Consider the following 20000-nt stretch of genomic DNA (forward strand, 5'->3'; position numbering starts at 1 on the left):
CTATGGCGACAGAAGAGAGAGGAGGAGCGTAAGGCGAAGCTGGCCGCAGCCAGGGACAAGACGCCGAAGAAAGGCAAGAAGAAGGGCAAGAAGAAACTGAGACGCAGCCAGAGTGTTTGTTAGACGTCACACACGTCACACTGAACTGGTCAAACTGAGACGCAGCCAGAGTGTTTGTTAGACGTCACACACGTCACTGTGTACTGGTCAAACTGAGACGCAGCCAGAGTGTTTGTTAGACGTCACACACGTCACTGTGTACTGGTCAAACTGAGACGCAGCCAGAGTGTTTGTTAGACGTCACACACGTCACTGTGTACTGGTCAAACTGAGACGCAGCCAGAGTGTTTGTTAGACGTCACACACGTCACTGTGTACTGGTCAAACTGAGACGCAGCCAGCGTGTTTGTTAGACGTCACACACGTCACTGTGTACTGGTCAAACTGAGACGCAGCCAGAGTGTTTGTTAGACGTCACACACGTCACACTGAACTGGTCAAACTGAGACGCAGCCAGAGTGTTTGTTGGACGTCACACACGTCACACTGAACTGGTCAAACTGAGACGCAGCCAGAGTGTTTGTTGGACGTCACACACGTCACACTGAACTGGTCAAACTGAGACGCAGCCAGAGTGTTTGTTAGACGTCACACACGTCACTGTGTACTGGTCAAACTGAAACACAGCCAGTGTTTGTGACGCCTCACTGTGAACTTAAGGACAGTAAGACACAGCCAGTGTTTGTGACGCCTCACTGTGAACTTTAGGACAGTAAGACGCAGCCAGAGTGTTTGTGACGCCTCACTGTGAACTTTAGGACAGTAAGACGCAGGCAGAGTGTTTGTGACGCCTCACTGTGAACTTTAGGACAGTAAGACGCAGGCAGAGTGTTTGTGACGCCTCACTGTGAACTTAAGGACAGTAAGACACAGCCAGTGTTTGTGACGCCTCACTGTGAACTTAAGGACAGTAAGACGCAGCCAGTGTTTGTGATGCCTCACTGTGAACTTAAGGACAGTAAGACACAGCCAGAGTGTTTGTGACGCCTCACTGTGAACTTAAGGACAGTAAGACGCAGCCAGTGTTTGTGACGCCTCACTGTGAACTTAAGGACAGTAAGACACAGCCAGAGTGTTTGTGACGCCTCACTGTGAACTTAAGGACAGTAAGACGCAGCCAGAGTGTTTGTGACGCCTCACTGTGAACTTAAGGACAGTAAGACGCAGCCAGAGTGTTTGTGACGCCTCACTGTGAACTCAAGGACAGTAAGACGCAGCCAGAGTGTTTGTGACGCCTCACTGTGAACTTAAGGACAGTAAGACACAGCCAGATTGTTTGTCACGCCTCACTGTGAACTTAAGGACAGTAAGACACAGCCAGAGTGTTTGTGATGCCTCACTGTGAACTTAAGGACAGTAAGACACAGGCAGACGTGGAAGTGAAATGACAGTGTGCACGGATGGGAGTCTTTCTGTATTATATGGATTTCTGTTTTGACATTTTAGCATGATTTTTTAAGATATCTATTACTCAGATACTTATTTTCCTTTATGGATTTGTCCGAACGCAGTGACTCCTCCTTGAGCTACTGAAACTGAAACTGGAACTTTTCCTTTATTTTTGTTTTGTTTGGGTATAAAGTCAGGTACTTCAGTGCTGCAGTCTCTGTCCAGACACAGAACACAAATGTTTCAGTATCACAGACGTCAGTCACTCTCTTCCATGGAATTTGCTATGGCGCCATTAAATGTCTTCTTAATGGAACTACTTAGAATGCAGAGAGAGACAGAGACAGAGACAGAGACAGACAGAAAGAGAGACAGGGGGAGAGAAGTTGGATTGTACATTTGGTTCAGTTGTCAAGGATCTGATCACACATTCAAGATGCAGCAAGTCTAAACATAGAAAAGAAAAAAAAATTGGAGAACACATTTTGAGTCATCTTTTCATTATTTTGTTCAAATCTTATAATACATTTATTATTATTTTTATAAGTACATACATAACTTTTCTTTAAGGTCAGGGGGAGAAAGTCAAACTGTTACTTTGATTTTGATACATTTCATTGTTTTTGTTGATTTCATTTGTATTTTGCATTATCTAAGATCCTTGTTACGCTGGAAAAATATGGCCTGATGTGTTAGAATGTATTTAGTCATGTAGAAGAGTGGCCTTTTTATTGATGCTTTGGATTGTATGTTCTGTATTGATGTTGTTAAACATTGAAACTGGTGTTTGGCTTAGTTTTAAAATGTGTGTGAAACATTTCATCTACTGCAATGTATATATGACACGCCTCACCTTGACAGATAAACATTGTGTAAAGTGGAAAAGAGGCAAAGTTAGGATGACAGATAAACATTGTGTAAAGTGGAAAAGAGGCAAAGTTAGGATGACAGATAAACATTGTGTAAAGTGGAAAAGAGGCAAAGTTAGGATGACAGATAAACAGTGTGTAAAGTGGAAAAGAGGCAAAGTTAGGATGACAGATAAACATTGTGTAAAGTGGAAAAGAGGCAAAGTTAGGATGACAGATAAACAGTGGTGTGTAAAGTGGAGAAGAGGCAAAGTTAGGATGACAGATAAACATTGTGTAAAGTGGAAAAGAGGCAAAGTTAGGATGAGAGATAAACATTGTGTAAAGTGGAGAAGAGGCAAAGTTAGGATGAGAGATAAACATTGTGTAAAGTGGAAAAGAGGCAAAGTTAGGATGAGAGATAAACATTGTGTAAAGTGGAAAAGAGGCAAAGTTAGGATGACAGATAAACATTGTGTAAAGTGGAGAAGAGGCAAAGTTAGGATGACAGATAAACATTGTGTAAAGTGGAAAAGAGGCAAAGTTAGGATGACAGATAAACAGTGTGTAAAGTGGAAAAGAGGCAAAGTTAGGATGACAGATAAACAGTGTGTAAAGCGGAAAAGAGGCAAAGTTAGGATGACAGATAAACAGTGTGTAAAGTGGAAAAGTAGGCAAAGTTAGGATGACAGATAAACAGTGTGTAAAGTGGAAAAGAGGCAAAGTTAGGATGACAGATAAACAGTGTGTAAAGTGGAAAAGAGGCAAAGTTAGGATGACAGATAAACATTGTGTAAAGTGGAAAAGAGGCAAAGTTAGGATGAGAGATAAACATTGTGTAAAGTGGAAAAGAGGCAAAGTTAGGATGACAGATAAACATTGTGTAAAGTGGAAAAGAGGCAAAGTTAGGATGACAGATAAACATTGTGTAAAGTGGAAAAGAGGCAAAGTTAGGATGACAGATAAACATTGTGTAAAGTGGAAAAGAGGCAAAGTTAGGATGAGAGATAAACATTGTGTAAAGTGGAAAAGAGGCAAAGTTAGGATGACAGATAAACATTGTGTAAAGTGGAAAAGAGGCAAAGTTAGGATGACAGATAAACATTGTGTAAAGTGGAAAAGAGGCAAAGTTAGGATGACAGATAAACATTGTGTAAAGTGGAAAAGAGGCAAAGTTAGGATGAGAGATAAACAGTGTGTAAACGGAAAAGAGGCAAAGTTAGGATGACAGATAAACAGTGTGTAAAGTGGAGAAGAGGCAAAGTTAGGATGACAGATAAACATTGTGTAAAGTGGAAAAGAGGCAAAGTTAGGATGACAGATAAACAGTGTGTAAAGTGGAAAAGAGGCAAAGTTAGGATGAGAGATAAACATTGTGTAAAGTGGAAAAGAGGCAAAGTTAGGATGAGAGATAAACATTGTGTAAAGTGGAGAAGAGGCAAAGTTAGGATGAGAGATAAACATTGTGTAAAGTGGAAAAGAGGCAAAGTTAGGATGAGAGATAAACATTGTGTAAAGTGGAGAAGAGGCAAAGTTAGGATGACAGATAAACATTGTGTAAAGTGGAAAAGAGGCAAAGTTAGGATGACAGATAAACATTGTGTAAAGTGGAAAAGAGGCAAAGTTAGGATGACAGATAAACAGTGTGTAAAGTGGAGAAGAGGCAAAGTTAGGATGAGAGATAAACAGTGTGTAAAGTGGAAAAGAGGCAAAGTTAGGATGACAGATAAACAGTGTGTAAAGTGGAAAAGAGGCAAAGTTAGGATGACAGATAAACAGTGTGTAAAGTGGAAAAGAGGCAAAGTTAGGATGCCATGAGGAATGAAGGAGGCAGAAAGAGCCGTGGAAAAGAAGGGATAAAGAGAGTCATTTCACTGCTACACTGATAATCTACCTTGGATGATTTGTTTTTTCTGTGAACAATTTGTTCTTTTATTTTTCTGGTTTTTTTTTGTTTTTTACTGCTTGAAAAAAAATCACACTGCTGAATTTGATGTCCACTTTAATGCTGAATTGTCCACTTTAATGCTGAATTGTCCACTTTAATGCTGAATTTGATATCCACTTTAATGCTGAATTGTCCACTTTAATGCTGAATTTGATGTCCACTTTAATGCTGAATTTGATATCCACTTTAATGCTGAATTGTCCACTTTAATGCTGAATTTAATGTCCACTTTAATGCTGAATTGTCCACTTTAATGCTGAATTTGATGTCCACTTTAATGCTGAATTGTCCACTTTAATGCTGAATTGTCCACTTTAATGCTGAATTTGATATCCACTTTAATGCTGAATTGTCCACTTAAATGCTGAATTTGATGTCCACTTTAATGCTGAATTTGACATCCACTTTAATGCTGAATTGTCCACTTTAATGCTGAATTTAATATCCACTTTAATGCTGAATTGTCCACTTTAATGCTGAATTTGATGTCCACTTTAATGCTGAATTGTCCACTTTAATGCTGAATTGTCCACTTTAATGCTGAATTTGATGTCCACATTTTACTTGTTATTCATTTTTTGGTGTAAAAGTTTTGGAAAGTGCCCATGAATTATTTCATTGTGCCTCTGTTGATTGTATTTTACACTGTGTTAGTGTTTGTGTGTTGGATTCAGTGTGACTCACTGTGTCGAAACACTGTGTTAGTGTTAGTGTGTGTGTGTGTGTGTGTGTGTGTGTGTGTGTGTGTGTGTGCATGTGTATGTGTGTGTGTGTGTGTGTGCGGTCGTGTCTCTGTGTGTGTGTGTGTCTGTGTGTGTGCATGCATGCTTGCATACATGTTTATATATGATCATTTTGAATCTCCTGCTTCAAAACTTTAATTGCTGTCTCCTGCTTTTGTGTTCATACCGACCCATTTCACACAAGTGCAATTCTACTGATATCAAAGTCAAACACTGTGTGTGTCAATATCTGAACCGCTGCTGCACTGGTGATGAAAACCATCCCAGATGAACGTGGAGCAGGTTACAAAGCTTGCCTCTCCCTGTGTGTCCAGGCAGAAAATGAACTGTGCATGGAGTGAGTCAGAATGACCCACAAGATGCACTCATGTTAGCAGTTTCAGTGTACATTTTATTTTATTATATTGCTCTGTGCATGTTTATAGTTTTCAGAGCACATGACACTATAGTCCTATTATGATACTTGCTTTAGTATTGGCTGGTGTGTGATTTATCATTGATGTCAAAACATTGGGAAGCTTGTTCAGTGCTTTCTGAATGTACGTATAAACACTGTTCTTTTATCCAGATACCTGGGTAATGTACTCAGGCTACAGTGGGTGAATTAGTGTTTGGGGGCAACTGTTATTATTCTGTCGTGTTTTTCCTGTCAGTGTTCTTTGTGAGAGGTGTCAGTGGGTGAATCAGTGTTTGGGGGCAACTGTTATTATTCTGTCGTGTTTTTCCTGTCAGTGTTCTTTGTGAGAGGTGTCAGTAGGTGAATTAGTGTTTTGGGGCAACTGTTATTATTCTGTCGTGTTTTTCCTGTCAGTGTTCTTTGTGAGAGGTGTCAGTGGGTGAATTAGTGTTTGGGGGCAACTGTTATTATTCTGTCGTGTTTTTCCTGTCAGCGTTCTTTGTGAGAGGTGTCAGTGGGTGAATTAGTGTTTTGGGGGGCAACTGTTATTATTCTGTCGTGTTTTTCCTGTCAGTGTTCTTTGTGAGAGGTGTCAGTGGGTGAATCAGTGTTTTGGGGGGCAACTGTTATTATTCTGTCGTGTTTTTCCTGTCAGTGTTCTTTGTGAGAGGTGTCAGTGGGTGAATCAGTGTTTTGGGGGGCAACTGTTATTATTCTGTCGTGTTTTTCCTGTCAGTGTTCTTTGTGAGAGGTGTCAGTGGGTGAATCAGTGTTTTGGGGGGCAACTGTTATTATTCTGTCGTGTTTTTCCTGTCAGTGTTCTTTGTGAGAGGTGTCAGTGGGTGAATCAGTGTTTTGGGGGGCAACTGTTATTATTCTGTCGTGTTTTTCCTGTCAGTGTTCTTTGTGAGAGGTGTCAGTGGGTGAATTAGTGTTTGGGGGCAACTGTTATTATTCTGTCGTGTTTTTCCTGTCAGTGTTCTTTGTGAGAGGTGTCAGTGGGTGAATCAGTGTTTTGGGGGGCAACTGTTATTATTCTGTCGTGTTTTTCCTGTCAGTGTTCTTTGTGAGAGGTGTCAGTGGGTGAATTAGTGTTTGGGGGTAACTGTTATTATTCTGTCGTGTTTTTCCCCTGTCAACGTTCTTTGTGAGAGCTCGTGTTCTTGTTTTCAACAGGAACTGTCCAGAATGTACACCATATTTCTCTGAAACGTGATGTGCTGCTGAAAGCTAGTGGCCCAGTTACATGAACTACTGTATAACCAGAAAATTAAATAGAATAGTTTCTTCGTTTTCCTCTTTCTGAAGATGTTGTTGGTGTTGTAATTTCTCAATACTTGATGCTGCTGAGGTTCATCGATTCTGTATTCATGCATTTCCTTGGCATCCTTGCCACCTTTAACACTGCTATGCACGTTCTCTATGCATGGCTGTGTACTACCATATATGTGTACTGTCAGTGAATTTAATTCATCACTAAATATTAAAAGTGCCGTTCATGCTACGCTGAGATGATGAAAATGAATGTATTGATTATGTATTTCTGCCAGAATGTACATACTGTTTTTTCCTGCTGATCACGAGTACTGCTGAAATGAGGTGGTGGGGTTTTGGTTTTTGGAGTTGGTGCTGTGTGTGCTTCGTGTGACTGTGATGTGTAATGTGGCAGTATTGCTGTGTGTGCTTCATGTGACTGTGATGTGTAATGTGGCAGTATTGCTGTGTGTGCTTCGTGTGACTGTGATGTGTAATGTGGCAGTATTGCTGTGTGTGCTTTGTGTGACTGTGATGTGTAATGTGGCAGTATTGCTGTGTGTGCTTCGTGTGACTGTGATGTGTAATGTGGCAGTATTGCTGTGTGTGCTTCGTGTGACTGTGATGTGTAATGTGGCAGTATTGCTGTGTGTGCTTCGTGTGACTGTGATGTGTAATGTGGCAGTATTGCTGTGTGTGCTTCATGTGACTGTGATGTGTAATGTGGCAGTATTGCTGTGTGTGTGTGCTTCGTGTGACTGTGATGTGTAATGTGGCAGTATTGCTGTGTATGTGTGCTTCGTGTGACTGTGATGTGTAATGTGGCAGTATTGCTGTGTGTGCTTCATGTGACTGTGATGTGTAATGTGGCAGTATTGCTGTGTGTGTGTGCTTCGTGTGACTGTGATGTGTAATGTGGCAGTATTGCTGTGTATGTGTGCTTCGTGTGACTGTGATGTGTAATGTGGCAGTATTGCTATGTGTGCTTCATGTGACTGTGATGTGTAATGTGGCAGTATTGCTGTGTGTGCTTCGTGTGACTGTGATGTGTAATGTGGCAGTATTGCTGTGTGTGCTTCGTGTGACTGTGATGTGTAATGTGGCAGTATTGCTGTGTGTGCTTCGTGTGACTGTGATGTGTAATGTGGCAGTATTGCTGTGTGTGCTTCGTGTGACTGTGATGTGTAATGTGGCAGTATTGCTGTGTGTGCTTCATGTGACTGTGATGTGTAATGTGGCAGTATTGCTGTGTGTGTGTGCTTCGTGTGACTGTGATGTGTAATGTGGCAGTATTGCTGTGTGTGCTTCGTGTGACTGTGATGTGTAATGTGGCAGTATTGCTGTGTGTGCTTCGTGTGACTGTGATGTGTAGTGTGGCAGTATTGCTGTGTGTGCTTCATGTGACTGTGATGTGTAATGTGGCAGTATTGCTGTGTGTGCTTCATGTGACTGTGATGTGTAATGTGGCAGTATTGCTGTGTGTGCTTCGTGTGACTGTGATGTGTAATGTGGCAGTATTGCTGTGTGTGCTTCGTGTGACTGTGATGTGTAATGTGGCAGTATTGCTGTGTGTGTGTGCTTCGTGTGACTGTGATGTGTAATGTGGCAGTATTGCTGTGTGTGCTTCGTGTGACTGTGATGTGTAATGTGGCAGTATTGCTGTGTATGTGTGCTTCGTGTGACTGTGATGTGTAATGTGGCAGTATTGCTGTGTGTGTGTGCTTCGTGTGACTGTGATGTGTAATGTGGCAGTATTGCTGTGTATGTGTGCTTCGTGTGACTGTGATGTGTAATGTGGCAGTATTGCTGTGTATGTGTGCTTCGTGTGACTGTGATGTGTAATGTGGCAGTATTGCTGTGTGTGCTTTGTGTGACTGTGATGTGTAATGTGGCAGTATTGCTGTGTGTGTGTGCTTTGTGTGACTGTGATGTGTAATGTGGCAGTATTGCTGTGTGTGTGTGCTTCATGTGACTGTGATGTGTAATGTGGCAGTATTGCTGTGTGTGCTTCGTGTGACTGTGATGTGTAATGTGGCAGTATTGCTGTGTGTGTGTGCTTCATGTGACTGTGATGTGTAATGTGGCAGTATTGCTGTGTGTGCTTCATGTGACTGTGATGTGTAATGTGGCAGTATTGCTGTGTGTGCTTCGTGTGACTGTGATGTGTAATGTGGCAGTATTGCTATGTGTGCTTCGTGTGACTGTGATGTGTAATGTGGCAGTATTGCTATGTGTGCTTCGTGTGACTGTGATGTGTAATGTGGCAGTATTGCTGTGTGTGCTTCGTGTGACTGTGATGTGTAATGTGGCAGTATTGCTGTGTGTGCTTCGTGTGACTGTGATGTGTAATGTGGCAGTATTGCTGTGTGTGCTTCATGTGACTGTGATGTGTAATGTGGCAGTATTGCTGTGTGTGCTTCATGTGACTGTGATGTGTAATGTGGCAGTATTGCTGTGTGTGCTTTGTGTGACTGTGATGTGTAATGTGGCAGTATTGCTGTGTGTGCTTTGTGTGATTGTGATGTGTAGTGTGGCAGTATTGCTATGTGTACTTCGTGTGACTGTGATGTGTAATGTGGCAGCATTAATTTCACCATGGAGCCAAACAGTCGTCAGAATCATTCAGAGACCTGACATGGAATGCAGCTGGAAGAAAAAAAAGATCTCTACAAGACTTCCGTCTTCTATTGTGGATATTTGTGAATGTTTATGTTTTTTTAAAAGACTTTTTGCCTTATGTATAAACCATACAGAACATGTTTCGTTTTATGATTTTTTATGTGAGCATTGTTTATGATCTTGTTCTGCCCATACAGGAACCATCAAGTTTCTCAATGAGCAACCAAACTTTAACAAACAGCAAAAACAATATTCATATTTCCATGCAACGTTCTTGTAATTTATGTGTGTGCATGTACATTGGAACAATGTTTCTGTGATTGGAACAATGTTTCTGTGATCACTTACAAAACGTAAGAACTGATGGTTGAAGGGTGGTTGTTTGTGGAGAATGTGAAAACAGTGTGCCACGTTTCAAGTTGACAGATGAAAAACTGAAGCCTATGGCATTGTGGGGGTGCCTTACCATCAACAGATATATCACAGCACAGTTAACTCTCTCCATACGTACGGCGAAAGAGACGATGTTAACAGCGTTTCACGCCAATTACCATCATCAAAATATTGCAAGCGGAAGGCTCTTATACTGAAGAGGTGAATGTTGACAAAGAATACCACAATTCTGACGCCGGAAGCTAAAGGTTGGGTCATTCAGACACCCACTGGACATCCGAGGGGTCTGTGTAGAGGAGAAGAGAGGACTGGTCGTACTGAGTGAGTTAATGGTGGCTGTGCTGAATGGCAGTGCTGAGTTCTGAAAGAAGGAAGTATTGTTGCCACAGATATTTTCTAAACAAGATGTATGTGTTTGGTGTTACACGCTGTACCATGTCAAATTGATGCAAACTAGGGCTGTCTGTGTTTTGTTCTATCTGGAATTTTGCCACAAATGTAGGCACTTGCTGGGTGTGTAGATGTGTGCACACACACATTGTGCAGATATGTGCACACACACACACACTTTGTGTAAATATGTACACACACACACATTGTGTAAATATGTGCACACACACACACACACACACACTTTGTGTAAATATGTGCACAAACACATTGTGTAAATATGTGCACACACACACTTTGTGTTAATATGTACACACACACATTGTGTAAATATGTGCACACACACATTGTGCAGATATGTGCACACACACACACTTTGTGTAAATATGTACACACACACACATTGTGTAAATATGTGCACACACACATTGTGCAGATATGTGCACACACACACACACTTTGTGTTAATATGTACACACACACATTGTGTAAATATGTGCACACACACATTGTGCAGATATGTGCACACACACACACTTTGTGTTAATATGTACACACACACATTGTGTAAATATGTGCACACACACATTGTGTAAATATGTGCACACACACACTTTGTGTAAATATGTACACACACACATTGTGTAAATATATGCACACACACACACACACACACACACACACACACACACACACACACACTTTGTGTAAATATGTGCACACACACTTTGTGTAGATATGTGCACACACACACACACACACACACTTTGTTAAGATATGCACACACACACACACACACACACACACACACAAACACACACACGTTGTGTAAATATGTGCACACACACACATGTTCTCACACTATTCCCCACCCCCACCCCCCACAAAAAAAATCAAAATCAAAAACAAGAACATCAAACCAAACTGAACCCAGATACGCTTTGAAACATGTCTATGATGATTTTCTTCAATTTTGACAGATGGTGGGAAATGGGAAAGGGACACAGATGACCATTTTACTGATGGATACAGATATTGTCCACACTTCTCCACTTCACAGCCACACATTGTGCACTGTTGTCTGTACAAAGCGTGCTTTGTGCTCCTTTGTTTCTGACCGAAAGGCATACGTTAACCCTGCCATTGTTTCATTTTGCCATCAGTGTTGTTTTCAGGGGTGTTGCTGTTAACCCCTTAGCTGCTGAAGTCCTGTGAAAGTGAGGCGTGAAGTGGAGGTGAGCTGACTGCTTTTTGTGCACACCCCAGTGATGGTCACTGATTTTGACGGTCAAAGTAATGCAGTCCGGGCAAGGAGGAACAGGAGTAGAAGATGGTGACTGACACCCTGCTAAGCAGTTTCAGTTTCTCAAGGAGGCGTAACTGCGTTCGGACAAATCCATATACGTACACCACATCTGCTGGGCAGATCCCCGACAGCAGCATAACCCAACGCTCTTGTCAGGCCTTGAGTGCATGCTTATATATTCGTGTACCTATCAGAGTGGATTTAGTTTTACATAACTTTGCCAGAGGACAACACTCTCGTTGCCATGGGTTCTTTTTCAGTGCGCCAAGTGCGTGCTGCACACGGGACCTTGGTTTATCAACTCGTCTGAAAGACAAGACCCTCAGTTTGATTTTCCAGTCAAACTTGGAAGAAAGGGCGAGAGTGGGATTCGAACCCACACCCTCACAGACTCTGATTGACAGTTGAACGTCTTAACCATTCTGCTGCCTTCCTCCTTGTAAGCTGTCTTACCTCAGTGAGGTGACAGCCCTTCATTGACATCCTGACCTGTAAGCTGTGTTTTATCTCAGTGATGTGACGAGCGACCTTGCCAGCAGCAGTTAAGGGGTTAATGAAGATGTTTGTGGTCCTGCTGTCTGCTGTCCTGCTGTTTCTGTTTTGTTAACCCCCTCCCCCCCGCACCCCCCCCGTTCCCCTCTCCCCTACACCTTTCTACTTCCTGTAGTTTTTTTTAGAGAATAAAAAAAGGTACATTTTCTATTCTTGTGTTCTGGTGGTACTTTTGTGTGAGTGTGCGTTTTTAAGTTCACAAGAGAGAGAGAGAGAGACAGAGAGTTTATAAACTGGAATAAGATGACATAATCACAAGTACCCACAAGCAGGGATTTTAACAAAAAAAAGGGCACACACACACACACGCATGCTGTGAGTCTGGCATTAAAATAAACACAACAGAAATCAGAAACGGACACTGCAACAGGTTTACTTTCAACATATGTGACAAACATGACCACAATCCATTGGTATCAAGCCACCCAAATTTGCTTGAAAACCAACTTTACACACACTTTTTTCTTTTCTTTTTGCTTTGTTTAAAAAAAAGTTTTCAATAAACTCTATTGCACCATGATTCAAAACCAACTTTACACACACTTTTTTCTTTTCTTTTTGCTTTGTTTTAAAAAAAAGTTTTCAATAAACTCTATTGCACCATGATTCAAAACCAACTTTACACACACTTTTTTCTTTTCTTTTTGCTTTGTTTAAAAAAAAGTTTTCAAAAAACTCTATTACAACATCTGTTTCTACAAGTCACAATCTTTTATTCTGATGTTTTCTTTACAGTTGTTTTTTCTCTCTCTCTCCTCTTCATGTTGTGTTAGAATCTGAGGTAGGACTTCTCTGACAAGATGTTGGACATATGACATTGTTGGTTCTAGTCTGACATTGTTGCTTCTAGTCTGACATTGTTGCTTACTGTCTGACATTGCTCTTAGTCCAATCGATTGCACTAGGTCAAAATTTATGGGGACTGCCCAGCTACATAAAAAAGGCCAGCCATGTTAAAAACAAAACCCTGTCACATCTGAAAAAAAAAAAAAAAAGCAAAAAGATGGGCAAAAAACCAACAACCCTACAAAACAACACAGTCCTAACCATGAAGCTCCTTAATCCAAATAAAACTTGGCTGTGCTGAGGATGTCAGCCCTCGCACTTATTTTACCATCCCCACATTACAGAAAATTGTTAAAAAGGGCAAAAAATACTTCAAAGCCACATAAATAAATAAAAAGACCACAGCAACAAATAACACTGCAGAATGGACAGCTGTTGCCCTGAATGGACTGGGAAGGGGAAAAAAAAACTATAACAAAACAAAAAACAGACAGCAGTGAAGGAAGGAAGAAAGAAAAGGCAGAAACAAAGAGAGCAATAGAAAAAAGGAAATTTCTAGCACAGACTTTCCAGAAGGTGGGAACGCCATGTACACTGACAGAGGCCGGCCCCGGCGGTCCAGGGGAGATCACACTGTCCTCCCAACACCTGCGACAGGAAGTGCAGAGGGCATGGCAGGTGCCCTTTGGTCCTCACACACTTCTTTTTAGTCCCATCCAAAAAAACATAATAAACCAATCACAATATTTCTTTGCGTATTCGCCTTTTCTCTTTAACTCGGTTACTTTCGGCAGCAGTCCGAGGAGAAAAAGATGTGGAAAAAGCACGAGGACTTTAACGATATGTTGTCACAGTGAACTCCGTTTTTTGGAAACTTTCCCTTTTCTCTTCCTCTTTCTTTTATCGTATTCTACACAGCAAGGAAACACTGTCCTATTGTCTCAATTATTATAAAAAAGAAAAAGAAAAAAAGTAAAAATACAACAATGATAATCATATACCAACTATATACACACACCAACAAATCAAACCAACTGGGGGTTGTTGTTGTTTTTTTTCAATGAAAAACTGACAACACTGAAAAACTGGGTTCACATTCACATTACAGTAGCTGGTCTTCCACCTCCTCCTCATTTCTCCAGAGGTGTGCTCACATGTGTTGCACACACACACACACACACACACACACACATACATACACACACACACACATGGACACACACACACACATACTAACAACAGCAACAGCCAAGTCTTGAAGCAATGGTTGCGCTGTAAAACCATGTTGTCCTGCTTAAAATTGAAAGGGCGTCACTGTGATTTTTAACACTTTACACAGCAACATGACAAGAACTTATCGAAACGGTGCTACTGTAATTGTTAACACTTTACACAGTATGATGACACCAAGAACTAACTCAAAGTGTGTTACTGTGACTGTCAACACTTAACAGTGCACCATGACACCAAGAACTAACTCAAAGCGTGTTACTGTGACTGTCAACACTTTACAGTGCACCATGACACCAATAACTGACTTAAAAGTGTGTTGACTGTCAACACTTTACATTGCACCATGACACCAATAACTAACACAAAGGGTGTTACTGTCAACACTTAACAGTGCACCATGACACCAATAACTAACACAAAGGGTGTTACTGTCAACACTTTACAGTGCATCACAACACCAATAACTGACTTAAAAGTGTGTTGACTGTCAACACTTTACACTGCACCATGACACCAATAACTAACACAAAGGGTGTTAACGTCAACACTTAACAGTGCACCATGACACCAATAACATAAAGGGTGTTACTGTCAACACTTTACAGTGCACCATGACACCAAATAACTAACGCAAAAGTGTGTTACTGTGACTGTCAACACTTTACAATGCAACACGACACCAAGAACTAAGCCACAGGGTGTTACTGTCAACACCTTACAGTGCACCATGACACCGCGGGATGTGGCCAACCTCTGCGGTGGTACACACACCAACATGGACGTCTCACTGCCTCCAGAAAAGGTCAAAACCATGACACACAAACACAGCCACACAAACAACAGTAACTGTCAACTGGGGGAGACAATAATTGAATAAACCAAGGGTCCATGTGCAGTGTGCACTTTGCGCATATAAAACAACTTGCGGCAATAAAAGGGTTGTATCTGGCAAATTTCTGGAGAAAAATCCACTTTCATACTTGCCGACAGAAACCAGGAAAAAACGTACTGGTGACACTACAGTGCCTTGATAAGCTCTTCCAGGGGAGAGCAGCCAGGATTTCACACAGACAACTCTGGTGTGACAAAAGGTAATATTTCACAATAAAATAACATTTCAGTGTGGGCCTGTCCAACACACTCATCTGTTCGTCACTAAAGCAGTCTGTCAGGTTTTGTCAAGAAGGAATGTTATTAACTGTTCATAACATGACAATGTGTACACTAACATTGGTAATAATCAACACACTGACAAACTCCTGTAGGATATAAGCATCTGTGTCACCATATATATGTGTGTGTGACTTGGTGAGCCCATGAGTGGATGAGTCCAAACCTACATTATGTCAAAGAAAACGCCAGTCAAATCATCCAGTCATTATCTTAGCACGTTAAAAACAAAACTAGTTAAATGCAAAACATCAACTGATCAACTTATTCAAAAACACACCACCAAGTGAACTTACTGTGACAATGAACATTGCTGTTGTGAAAATGTCAGCCATTCCGCTTATTATTAATAATATCAATCTGTTATTCCCAAATGACAACCAAAGCAATGCCGAAAAAAGCATAGAAGACACATAGCCTCCAAGCAATGCTATAAATGTAAGGCCAGTATAAGAGCACAACACAAAGAACAGCAAGTTCCCACAAGTGTTCCAATGATGCTCACCTTGCCAGCAGTGACAGCAAAACAGTGCATTCACATACATTCATGTACACATTCACACAGGTGTGTGAGTGCGTGTACACAGGTGTCTGCCTGCACATATGTGTTTGTGTGCATAGGAGCAGGTGTACTTTTGCTGGCCGCATGGAACAGCTGTCAACAGCTGAGTGAGTGATAACACTCTGAATCACACTCCTTAAAGGGCTGATACATATTCAAGGAACCGACATCACACGTGTACACACCAATACCAGCCAGGATCATGCAGAATAGCGTATCACAGGAATCATTTTGGCTCTAACCAAATTTCACAACAATGCAAGCCACTGGATAGCTCCATAAACACTGACAGAACAAATTCCTTTCATAATTTAACAACTGGACTGTTAAGAACACACACACACACACACACACACACACACACGCGCGCGCGTACACACACACACACACACACACACGTACACAAATCAAATTTTTACAAATGAAAAATTAAGACCGCAACAAGAAGTAAACCACAAAGAGTGATGAAAGTGATACAAAATATATTTAAATTAAACACTACAGGTATTTATCATATTGTCATAATATTCATTTTGTGGTGTCTGGCAACCACATTACAACAATACCTACAATATCTGTAATAAAAAAGGCACATACATTATGCATCACTGATAGATAAAAAAAATCAAGTGACCTCAAAATATAACTATGAGGAAGAAAATGTGTGTGTGTGTGTGTGTGTGTGTGTGTGTGTGTGTGTGTGTGTGTGTGTGTGGTGTGTGTGTGTGTGTGTGTGTGTGGTGTGTGTGTGTGTATGTGTGTTTACTTTCAACCCTGCTGACAACACAGAGCCATGAAACACAGCAGGTGACTGTCAGAAGAAGACTAAAGTAAAGGTGGTTTGAGATGGGGTGGAGTGAAGACTAAAGTAAAGGTGGTTTGAGATGGGGTGGAGTGAAGACTAAAGTAAAGGTGTTTTGAGATGGGGTGGAGTGTCTGAGAGAAGCTCATTGAATCAGGGCAAGTGCCAGTGTTGAAGAAAAGCAAAGTGAACAGAGTCCCTCTCTCTCTATATATATATATTATATATACAAAATCATAGTAGTATATTATATGAATTACAATGTATTCTGATAACATACACGAATTACATTTGTAACGTTATGGAACACTGCAATATCTAATGCTACCAACATTATCTTACCAGACTCTTTGGAGTACGCATAATTTGTAAACATAACTTTTATGAGTTATTTAGTAAAATTTTCAATTGTATTCTTGCATGATTCAGATATATATAACAATCCAGGGCAAGAGTTCTGCGTTTAACCTGTCGCTTAAAACGTTTGAGAGAAATCTTTTGCACCAGTACCCTAGTTCACAATATAGTATGCTTTTCATTTAAAATCAGTACCAGTAACACATTCACATAGTTCAAAGTTTTTGTTGATATCATTGTCAGTCTATTCAAAATTATCACCCATAACACTTGCACATGACTATATAAATCATTAATTTCTCAAGGCCTGACTAAGCACGCTGGGTTACGCTGCTGGTCAGGCACCTGCTTGGCAGATGTGTTGTAGCGTATATGGATTTGTCCGAACGCAGTGACGCCTCCTTGAGCTACTGAAACTTAAACTATATAAATCAAAATTATGTTATCTAAAAAGTATAAACTGACTGAGCAAATGTAAATGTGGTTGAGTCACTGCTTTTGGTTGTGGTATAATTGGAAAGTAGCCAAATTTTCTATCAAACTGATGTAGATTAGATAAAAGACGGAAAAAAAAAAAAAAAAAAAAAAAAGAGAGAGAGAGAAAAAAAACAGATGGGGACTTGTGAAAAATGATGAAGATCTGCATCAACTGAGAATTCACGAGCAAACAGTTCAGAATTAGGGAGCATTTAAAACAAAATAAATTTTGACAAATGGCAACAATCTGTTGTGGTTTAAACATTTGTTGAGCATGGTAGCCTGAAATTTCAGACATTTCAGTTGATATCTTTGTGAGGCCACAAAATGTCATAATCAAAATGACTTCTCAGTGAAGAGGAGTTATAAAAAAACAATGAAATCTAAACTGTTGTAAAACAAAAGAGAAAAAAAAGTAACTCATAAGAAACTCATTATCAAAAAAAAAAAAAAAGAAAAAAAAAGAAAAAAAAGAAAAAAAGAAAAGAAATGAGAAACTCGTTTGTCATTGACATATGCATCACTAGTTATCCATACAAGGCATCAAGTCAATGCATCCCTCTGTCCTGCTGTTCAACCCGTTAGATCATGGGTCGTTCAGTGGTCTTTCTGTCGCTCTGTGAACTGAATCCCGTTCCCAGGAAGAGGGGAGGCAATCCATGGCCAGATCCAGCTCACTGTCCAGTTTTCCCCAAACACCTCTTTCAAGTTTTGCAGCACGCCGACATTGTAGGTGTGGATCTTGTAGGTCTTCTCGTACACGGTTTGGCCGTTGACGATGTTGATCATGTGGTAGCCTAGCAGAGCGCTGGTCATCAACAGGGCGATGATGCACAGCGAGATCATGAAAGCCATCGTCATGGTGACCGTCTCCACCACCTGGAACATCCAGGCCAGAAGCGGCAGTACCAGCACGAACAGCGTCTTGAGGGAATACTCCCCGAAGATGTGATACACCACGTCCAGATTCATCACCGAGGCATACACAGAAGCCACCCAGATCCAGAAAATCATGACCATGAAATACCTCTGGTTACTGTGTCCAACGCAACACCCCGCGAACGTGCAGTGGTGGTCGCGTTTCAGCACGCACGTGCCGCATATATTACAATGGTAGGAGCGGGGCGGGGCATTGCATTCGCACACACTGCAGAAACGCCAGCCGGGTTTCAGTCCGCTTGGCAATATCATGCCACGGATTCCTGTCTCGGTCACCATCACCAGAGCCATGTTGCTAACCACGTTGACATAGAGAAACAGGGCGGCCACAATGTGTGTGTAGTACATGACGACGCTGTCGTGAAAACCGTCATAGAGGAAGGGGAGGACCACAAACAGTTCGAAGATCAATACTGCGTGTACTCCTGCCGCCAACACCAGAAATGCCAGCCAGTCAGTCCCTGTCTTCGGAAATCGCCGTCGTAAGAATTCAGCGTAGTCCTCCATTCTTCACCCTGAGAGAAGCACCATCAACCTTCCTTCGTGCGACAGATGTATTGCACAATCTCCAAAAGATTACTGCAATATTCTGGTTCGTTGTTCTCAATGGTTGCTGCGGTTAACAACAGTGGGCGAGTCTTGACTCATTCAGAGCTACCATTTTGTGCAACTGGAGTTATACCCCTTCGTTTGGGCAGTGGTGCGCAATGGGAAACAAATATTTCAGATAAACAGCCCAAGTCAGACCCGAGTTGCCTCCCATTGACCACGGTTGTGTCCAAAGAGCCACATTGGTTGTTGCTGTGGCAACGGTTGGAAATTGTTCTGTTCGTTTCAGTTTCAGTTTCTGAACTGAGGAGGCGTCACTGCGATAGGAAAATCCATATTCGCTACACCATATCTGTTAAGCAGATGCCTGACCAGCAGCACAACCCAGCGCTTCTAGTCCGGCCATGACTGCATGCCTAGTATTTGAGGTGTACCATCAGAGTGGATTTCTTCTACAAAATTTTGCCAGAGGACAACACTCTCGTTGCCATGGGTTCTTTTTCAGTGCGCTAAGTGCGTGCTGCACACGGGACCTCGGTTTATCGTCTCACCCGAATGACTAGACGCTCAGTTTGGTTTTCCACTGCCAGAGTCACTGACTGATGGGAAAACCCGGCCGAACTGAAGGGTGAGAGCGGGATTCGAACACAGCCTGACCTTCGCGGACTCTGTATTGACTCTGTGTTAGCAGACGAGCGTCTTAACCATTCTGCCACCTTGAAGTTGCTGCTGAAGTTGTTTCCTTTTTATTTATTTATTTATTTTTTGTCGTTGTTAATTTCAAGGTGTATATGTGATTGTTGTCAAGTCGTTGATGTTGTTGTGGTTGTTGTACCTCTGTTTTGAGTTTAAGATGTGTATGTTATTGTTGTTGTGTTGTTGTGTTTTTTCTGATGTGTATGATTTCCACGTGATGATCAGCTTGGCAGAATTTCACATGATATTTCTGTCATTCTCCATGAATTATCTGTGTTGCTGTTGTTGGTGTTGTTGTTGCTGCTGCTGCTGCTGCTGCTGCTGCTGCTGTTGTCGTTGTTACTTTCTACGTCAATAGACTCAAATGCAATGGATATAGTGTGCTGTTGTTGATAATGATGGTGATGTTGTTGTTGTTTCTTTTTATGTCAACAAGTTGGAATACTATGGATACAGTGTTGTTGCTGCTGCTGTTGTAGTTAGTGATGTTGTTGATGATGATGTTGTTGTTGACGACGATGATGATGATG

At 41.4% G+C, this 20000-nt stretch overlaps 2 protein-coding genes across 4 annotated transcripts in view; one reads left to right on the forward strand and one right to left on the reverse strand.

The window, feature by feature from the left end:
* Positions 1-2400, forward strand: part of LOC143289720 (uncharacterized) — a 28001-nt gene extending 25601 nt beyond the window's left edge. For all 3 annotated transcript variants that reach the window (XM_076598789.1, XM_076598790.1, XM_076598792.1), the window contains one exon: positions 1-2400. This exon is cut by the window's left edge and continues 17 nt beyond it. In XM_076598789.1, coding sequence (XP_076454904.1) covers positions 1-123 — 123 coding nt within the window. In that variant the 3' untranslated portion in view covers positions 124-2400.
* Positions 2401-17420: 15020 nt separating this feature from the next.
* Positions 17421-18871, reverse strand: LOC143289438 (putative palmitoyltransferase ZDHHC24). Its single transcript, XM_076598402.1, has one exon. It carries the CDS (start codon positions 18730-18732, stop codon positions 17884-17886), a length of 849 nt encoding a protein of 282 aa, XP_076454517.1. The 5' UTR covers positions 18733-18871; the 3' UTR covers positions 17421-17883.
* Between the last annotated feature and the right edge of the window lie 1129 nt (positions 18872-20000).

This window comes from Babylonia areolata, chromosome 14 (genome assembly GCF_041734735.1).
Source record: "Babylonia areolata isolate BAREFJ2019XMU chromosome 14, ASM4173473v1, whole genome shotgun sequence".
Classification (NCBI taxonomy): Eukaryota; Metazoa; Mollusca; class Gastropoda; order Neogastropoda; family Buccinidae; genus Babylonia; species Babylonia areolata.

Bases quoted from the DNA above. Each gene is read 5' to 3' on its own strand.
- LOC143289438 (XM_076598402.1), bottom strand. From the start codon at position 18,732: ATGGAGGACTACGCTGAATTCTTACGACGGCGATTTCCGAAGACAGGG.